We start from the raw sequence: 8284 nt of genomic DNA on the forward strand, positions 1-8284 counted from the left end.
TAGATGCCCTCTGAATGGCACAGAACAGCAAGTGAATGACTTTCTTCTTGGGAAGCTTAGCTTATTTATTTTTTTAGTTTAAGTATCAATAGCAGTTATAAGTGGCTCTAAATGCTGTTAGTTTGATTAGCACCATTCAGAAATATCAGGTGGTTATCTTTCTGCAAATAGCAGACATATATAATGAAGACCATAGAGAAAAAATATGTAATATTAAAACCAATATTTTAATAAATACTTTTGTTATTTTAAAAATATTCTGATGTAAGAAATGCCAAATAGCTGGGCAAAAAAAAAAATTATATTCTGCTATAGAAGTTATGTGTGCATACTCCCTCCACCCTCCATCAGGCCAATTCCACTGATTGGGTGAATGCAAAAATGTTAAATACACATTACCAAACACATATTACTTAAAAATAGTAAATCCATATCCAATTATAGAACATATAATTGGATTAGAAAATATATAACTGAAATTCACTACATCAACAGATTAAAGAAGAAAATGCCCTTCAATAGACATTACAAAAACATTAAAACTCAATACCCATTCTGATTTTTTTTTTATTATTGGTAGATCAAAATTAGAAAAGAACTTTGTCCATTTTAGTATATCAGAAACATTTCTGCTAAAAAATGAAAAGGCAATAAGGATGTTGAATATCATAACTAATATTCAACTTTGCAAATTTCAGTCAATGCAACAAGGCAAGAAAGAGAAATTGGCTATAAGGAGAAAACAAACTGCCACTATTGTTAGATTATACAACTAGAAAATCAAAGTGAATCCCTTGAAAAACCATGAGAACTAAAGAGACAGTACATAATGTGGCTTATATGTAAAATCAACTTTAAATATTAGCAATACTCAACTAGAAAATGTAATGAAGAAACCTCACCTGAAATAGTGATAAAACTAAAATATCTAGGCATAATTTTAATAAGAAATGTGAAAAACTTATACTAAGAAAATCATAACATTTCACCAAAAGACATATGAACTTAAATATATGCATATACATACAGTGTAAAAAGTCTGGAAGGATATATACCAAATTGTTGTGGGAGCTTCTATGGAGGGAGGGGAGTATACTGGTGAGAGGGTAGTAAGCAGGGGAGGGAGAGGAGTAACTGGTAACATTCCTGGCTTATATGTTATATATGGAAACATATATCTATAGTTTAAATCTAAAATGCAAACACAGTCATTTACTTGTTCAAAAGTCAGTAATGAGATGAAAAGTAGACAGAATCCTTATTTAAATTTAATAAAAAAAAACCTGAATGACCTGATTAAAGCAAATTTTAAAAGTGCCTTGGCAATGTGTTACAACATAAAGGGGAAAGATGATACAGACAATACTTCCATTTGCTACTTACTCATCATCAAAAGAATTATCTGCCAACCTAAGTAAGATGTCCACTTTGATAACTTAAGGCTTGAGGATCAAGTGATGAGAGAATTTGCAACATCTACATTAGTGCATATCTCTGCTTAAACTGTTTGACCTTCTATGTCCACTATGATGTGGAACAAATCCTTGTTTCCAGAAGCTGAATGACAGATTCATAATTTTCCAATGAAAAAATATTTTTAAAATTTAACACAGAAGTCACATTTTCAGAATGTGATTAACACAAAAAGTACTGAGTCCAATGATCACTGAGTTTCAATGACCAATGTACACTAATACAGCTGAGGAAAAATAAATCATTTTTAGGTTTAATCAAAATTAAAGTCCTGCTTACAGAAATAAATGAAAAGTAAGTATCTACTAACCTAAAATATAAAAGACTGTAAAAAAAATAAATGAGATTAATAACCAATAGTTATCTTTGGCAACTCGCTACAATATTAAACAAGGATAAGTCATGTTCTCTCCGTGCAACAGGATCAAGGAGATTTAAAAAGTAAAAACACTTGGGTCAAACCCAAAGGACAATTTTGCACCTGAAGATATTTTTCATATTTACACAAAGATAAATCTTTTACCTTTGAGTTCTAACATTTAAAGACTCAGGTAATTAAAAGAGCATAAGAAAAGCTCCACTTTGGATGAGAGAAGAAATGTAAATACAGTACTTTAAAATATGAGTTTAGAAATCTAAAAACAAAGATCAAACACATTTATCTTAAAATCCTACATGTGAACCAAAGTGGCCTTTCAAAAAAATACTGTAGATAAGCAGATAACAATGAAATGTATTCAGTATATTTTTAAAAAATAAAACGATGTTTATAGTCACGAAGCCCATTTTCACAAGGAGGATCCTTCTCCTCAATCCCCACTGAGGAAAACATATGGGAAAAGACTTAAGATTTCAAATTTCTGTCACAATATTACCATTGTAACTTTGTAAAATTACCTTTTCCATTAGCACTGCCTCTGCTGCTCAATGAAATGTGTCCTTTCCTGTGTATTTAAAAAGCAAGATAAAAAAAGAAAAAAAAAAATCCTTCCAAAGGTATATAAAAATAATCTCTGCAGGTGTTACATTTGTTGTATTTCTTATACTGCATACTTCTAATCCTCTGTAATACTCTTACATCAGCAGGGTTAGATGTCTGTTAAATCCTCCAAGCCATTCCATCAATATGATAGACCTAGATAGAATTATCTATCAGTTAGATGAAATGAATAAAGTTAAGCCCAAGATCCCCTAAATTAGGAAACCTTGTGGCTTTGGAAACAAATATATTCCAGGTATAGGATGGATAGTCATTTCTCTTTTAGCATATCCTAAAATCATTCCTTGACCACAGCAAAAAACACATGAAAATATTAACATTCTCTTTTCTCCATTAAATATAGTAATTCTCCTGATTAAAAAAAAAAATACAAGTCTGTATGAACTTATCTAGCCAGGTTTAAAGTATTTTATATCTTTAATGTTCTACATATTAGTATTATATATATAATTGTAAAATAAAATATAAGCCGGTTGAGAACCCAAACTATGGTCAACCCATTAATTTATCTGGGACACAGGTTTACTTTTTAATTAAGTGATAAAATTTAATTAGATGATCATGAAAAACCTTCAGCTTACAATTCCAACAATTTTATAAAAAGCTTTAAAATATCTCACCAAAAGAAGTCAGAATTCAATATGTTCAAGCAGTAAAATTATATACTATTTTTGTGTCATTAAAAATGCTAAAAAAAAGAGTAGCAATTCTCTATTCTAATCAAATCAAATAAGTAAATATTTTAAATAATAATTTTTTTCTTACATTTTTTCATGCTACTGGTTGTTTCTTAACATCAGAGCAAAAACAAGTAATGAATATTTTTTAAAAATATTCAAGATTCAAAATAACGTCTCAGATAAACCAATTGCAGACAGGGTCTATTGCTTCAAAAAACGTTTTACTTTGGCAAAACTACGTTTTGAAAAGAACTTTACCTCCCAAACATGTAGTATATCTCATTTTCAATCAATATGTAATAAAAACAGCATTTCCATTTTTATGCATAGTAGGTTACAGTTTTGTCTTAAAGCATCAGAGTATTAAATCACCACATATTTCAAAATTTAATTATGCTATTTCCAGACTAAGCAATACTATAATAATGATTGTGTGAACCTTTGTACAAGCACAGCAAAGTAAAACTTTATTTATTTAAACAACCCACTAATGGTCTTCAGGACACAGTATCCCCAAAATATGGCAGCTTGGCATTTGAGAAAACAGCAGAAGCAGGAAGGTCTCTCTGACACTCTCCCCTGAAGTAGGACATAACAGAATTATCTGACCTTCTGAAGTCAGTCCTAAGACCCTCATTCCAGAACTGTCCACCCTGTAACAGGAGGAACGGAATGTCCTCATTTCTGAAGACACAGAGACACAGACAAGAATCTGAACAAACAGGTCTGGCTAAGTTCTTCCTACTTTATGATCATTAGATCATAAACTCTGTCCAACCATCTTTCTGTATGACTGTCTACTCTTCCTCAAAACTAAGCACAAAAATACACAGATTTCCCTGTTTCTTTGGGTCTTCATTCCTGAAGGCTCCTGTATCACATAAAACTTACACAAAATGAAACTGTATGCTAGAGTCTCTTGTTAAACTATCTTTTGTTACAGATGTCTCAGCCACAAACTTTGCAATAGATGTGAGGAAGATATTACTTTTTCTCCTCTATACCACTCAAATGTATATTCTTATATAAATATTTTACCCATAAACAATTTAGAGTATATAAGGCACAAGTACTCAAATAATGATTTATTACTGAATGTTGCTGGGAATGTATTACAACAGTGAGTCTGGGGAATAGATGAACATGTAAAAATCTCATGTGATTGAAAAACAGTAATCATTAACATTTCAATCACTGGATAGGGACAAATGTTTTTCCTTATAAATTCCTTCAGCTTCTAGAAGCCTGTGGTTTACCAAATGACTCCATATATTATGTGAAACATAAAATAAAAAGGATACCAACACCTACTCCTCAAAAGAAAACATACAAATGGCCAATAAACATGAAAAATGCTCAACAGCACTAATCATCACAGAAATGCAAATCAAAACTACCATGAGATACCATTTCATACCAGTCAGAATGGCTATTGTTGGCAAGGATGCAGAGAAAAGGAAATGCTTACATTCTAATGGTGGGAATGTAAAGCAATTCAACCCCTATGGAATACAGTATGGAGATTTCTCAAAGAACTAAAAACAGAACTACCATTTGACCTAGCAGTCTCACTACTGGGTATCTACCCAAAGGAAAAGAACTCATTTTATCAAAAAGAAACCATTCATAATAGCAAAGTCAAGGAATCAACCTAAGTGTCCATCAACAATGGATTGGATACAGAAATGTGGTACATAAAGAAAATGTGATACATAAACATCATGCAATACTATGCAGCAATAAAGAAGAATCAAATCATGTTCTCTGCGGCAACATGGATGAAGCTGGAGGACATCATCCTAAGTGAATTAATGCAGAAACAGAAAATCAAAATACTGCATGTTCTCATTTGTGAAAGCTGAACGATGGGTACACATGGATATAAAGATGGAAACAATAAACTCTGGGAACTCCAATAGAGAGGAGAGGGAGAGGGGGCAAGAGTTGAAAAACTGCCTATTGGGCATTGTGTTTACTATTTGGGTGATGAGTTGACTAGAAGCCCAAACCCCAGCATCACCCAATACATTCATGTAACAAACCTGCACATGTACCCCCTGGATCTAAAATTTAAAAAAGAACAAAAATATTCAATTACGTATGAAAGGCCTTAGACTACAGGGCAAAATTTCCATGAACGGGGGGATATTCTAAATCACTTTATTATGAAAGCAAACACAAGATAGAAAGAAAATACAGATTCCTATTGTTTCTGATATAAGGAAAGGTAATCCCCAGAGAGCATCCCCCCACCTATGCCATAATCAACTATCTAGAACAAGTCACGGACGTAGCCATACCTTATGAAAGAGGATGATTAGAGTTGCAACAAAAAAGCAGATATCCTGGGGCATCTTAGAATTCCACCTACCACAACCACCCTTGTACAAAAATGTGATCTAACATCTCACATTGGTGGGGATATTGCGTTTTTGTAAGGAAAAAAAAAAAAGGTCTCAATGTATTCTCCTTGATACTGGGGCTTTTAATCCTCAGCATCTTCTGCTTTTGGGAGGCCAGAAAATTCTTTCTTGGTTGCAAAGGAGGGCAGTCTTGTGTCTCATAGCACTGCCATTATTAACTAGATGTCAGCAGAAGCCACCACTTGTTACAACCAGGAATGTCTCCACACACTGGCAAATGTCTTAAGGAAACAAAAGCACCCTCAGTTGAGAACCACTGCTTTTGTCTATATATGACCATACTTACTGATGCAGGCACCACCAGGAATCTCTTGAAACAGTAAGGTGCATTGGGAAATCTGACCTGGTATTTATTCTTTGAAGTTAGAGTTAATGGGAGACTTCTGTTTTCTTGACAAGCACTCAGAATATACAACCCACCAGAGCAAGATTACTTAAGAAAATTATCTCATGTATGAAAAAGTTTGGAAGCCAAATGTTCCTCCATCTGTTGTTTTCCAGAAACTGGGTAGATTCAGTTTTCCATTTGGTAGCTCCCTTTCTAACAATTTCCAGGCCAGGTCTTATACTACTTCTACAGGAGACATGACAACTATGGGCTTCGAGGGAGATGAGCTGATTCCATCCCTTCCTTATAACCATGACGTGGCAGCCTCATCTCACATATACAGATTCACTACAAAGACTAAGTTGGATAAGTATCTATTTCTCAGCTTTATTACCAGTGAGTGCTCCAGACTCTACTTAGGTGGTATGACAAAGCAGAATATTCTTAGCAAAGTGTTTCATTTTGGTTCTCTTAATTTTATAACACATTGAATTATAACTAATCTTATAACAAATTTGTAGATCTGTGGAAGTACATTTGTATTTTTATGATGTTCTAATTGAATTTGTATTGTTTGACTTTTTTCTCATTTTAATAAATGAACTAAACTGCAACATAAGAAGAAAACTAAAATATTGTGCCTATATATCATTTGCCTAATAAAATAATTATATTTAAACTGCAACATGATGTTTTCTAAAAAAAAGTCTCCCAAGTAATCAACAGGAAATGATGTTGCATATTATACTTTTCTAAAACAAGACAGTCTACATTTTCTAATTTAAGTTTATAACTACCTTCAACTGGAGACTGGACACATACAATGTTCTAAGAGTTTCAATATGAATGACAATTTTCTAGCTTATCTGCCTAATGTTTTCTCTAATGTCAGCTTTTTAAATTTAACTGGAATCAGCCCTTCTATTTAACATTTGGACCCTATTCCATTATGGAGAATTAGGTCACTGACTTCATTAGTACCACAAGAATTTATTCCAACACACTGTTAAAAAGCAATTCAATGGCCAGGCGTGGTGGCTCACACCTGTAATCCCAGTACTTTTCGAGGTTGAGGTGGGTGGATCGCTTGAAGCCGGGAGTTGGAGACCAGCCCGGGCAACAAAGCGAGGCTCCATTTCTACAAAAAGATAAAAAAAATTAGCCAGGAGCTGTGGCATGTACCTATATTCCCAGCTACTTGGGGGATTAAGGTGGGAGGACTGCTTTATCACCCAGGAGTTCAGGGCTGCAGTGAGCTAGGATCACATCACTGCACTCCAGCCTGGGCAAGGGGGCGAGACCCCATCTCTAAAGAAAATAATAAATAAATAAAAATAAAATGTAATTTATTAATCACAATATCTCAGGAACTTACAAGTTTCCCTCAAGTTAGCTAATTTCTAAATTCACCTAGTTCTTAACCCCCCCAAACAAAAAAGATATATATATTTTATATATATGTATAAAATATTACAAAGAAGTTCATTGTAATTTTAAGACAAGTTAGTGTCACTATATTACAAATATTATTCATACAGTATCTTGGATAAAACAGTATTCCCCCTTATCTGAGGAGGGGGGACAAGTTCCAAAACTCCTATTGAATGCCAGTGGATGCTTAAAATCACGAATAGTACCAAATCCTGTATTTTCCTAAACACACAGACCTATGATAAAGTATAACTTATAAATTAAGCATAGTAAGACATTAACAATAAGTTACAATAAAATTGCACAATTATAATGATATACTGTAAGAAAAGTTATATAAGTGTAGTCTCTCTCCATCTCTCGAAATATCTTATTGTACCGTCCGTCGGATAACTGAAACCGTAGAAAGCAAAACTGCAGATAAGGGGGGACTACTGTATACATAGCTTTGAGTTCCATAACAGTGCTCTCAAACTCAGTCATTTTTATCTAATAAGTAGTACTCTGAAAAAGACCATGTCACAGTTTATTGTGCTAAGAGCACAGCATCAAAAAGTACTGTCCTAAGTATACTGTACATAAAGGAGTTTGAAATCATATTTAAAATAAAAATCTACATAGAAAAAGAGAGCTGACAATATTCACATTAAACTAAAGTACTCACGTTGATGCCCAACCCATCAAAGGATTTTCCCATCGCTCCCTGGTATCAAACTCCATCTTCCATTTCTTTGTGTTGTTTACTCCAGACTGCATGTTATTGCGAGCAGGAACAAAGATCCTGACTTTTCTAGTTTTTATATGCTCCTCTGGAACGCCAGTTAAAGTAGTGACATCCTACAGAAAAACAAGCCAAAAAAAAAAAAAAAAAACATATTTCAAACAGCCTATATACTCACTAATGTACTTTTGTTGTTTCCTATATTCATACAACTCCATTCAGATTTGT

General features: G+C 33.4%; 1 protein-coding gene across 1 annotated transcript in view; it reads right to left on the reverse strand.

The window, feature by feature from the left end:
- The window catches only part of NDUFS4 (NADH dehydrogenase (ubiquinone) Fe-S protein 4, 18kDa (NADH-coenzyme Q reductase)), a 127751-nt gene that overhangs the window by 23694 nt on the left and 95773 nt on the right, over positions 1-8284 (reverse strand). The window contains exon 3 of the mRNA XM_011999534.1: positions 8000-8172. Within this exon, the coding sequence (XP_011854924.1) occupies positions 8000-8172 (173 nt within the window). The remainder of the gene's footprint in view (positions 1-7999; positions 8173-8284) is intronic.

Source organism: Mandrillus leucophaeus, unplaced genomic scaffold, assembly GCF_000951045.1.
Source record: "Mandrillus leucophaeus isolate KB7577 unplaced genomic scaffold, Mleu.le_1.0 Scaffold597, whole genome shotgun sequence".
Lineage (NCBI taxonomy): Eukaryota > Metazoa > Chordata > Mammalia > Primates > Cercopithecidae > Mandrillus > Mandrillus leucophaeus.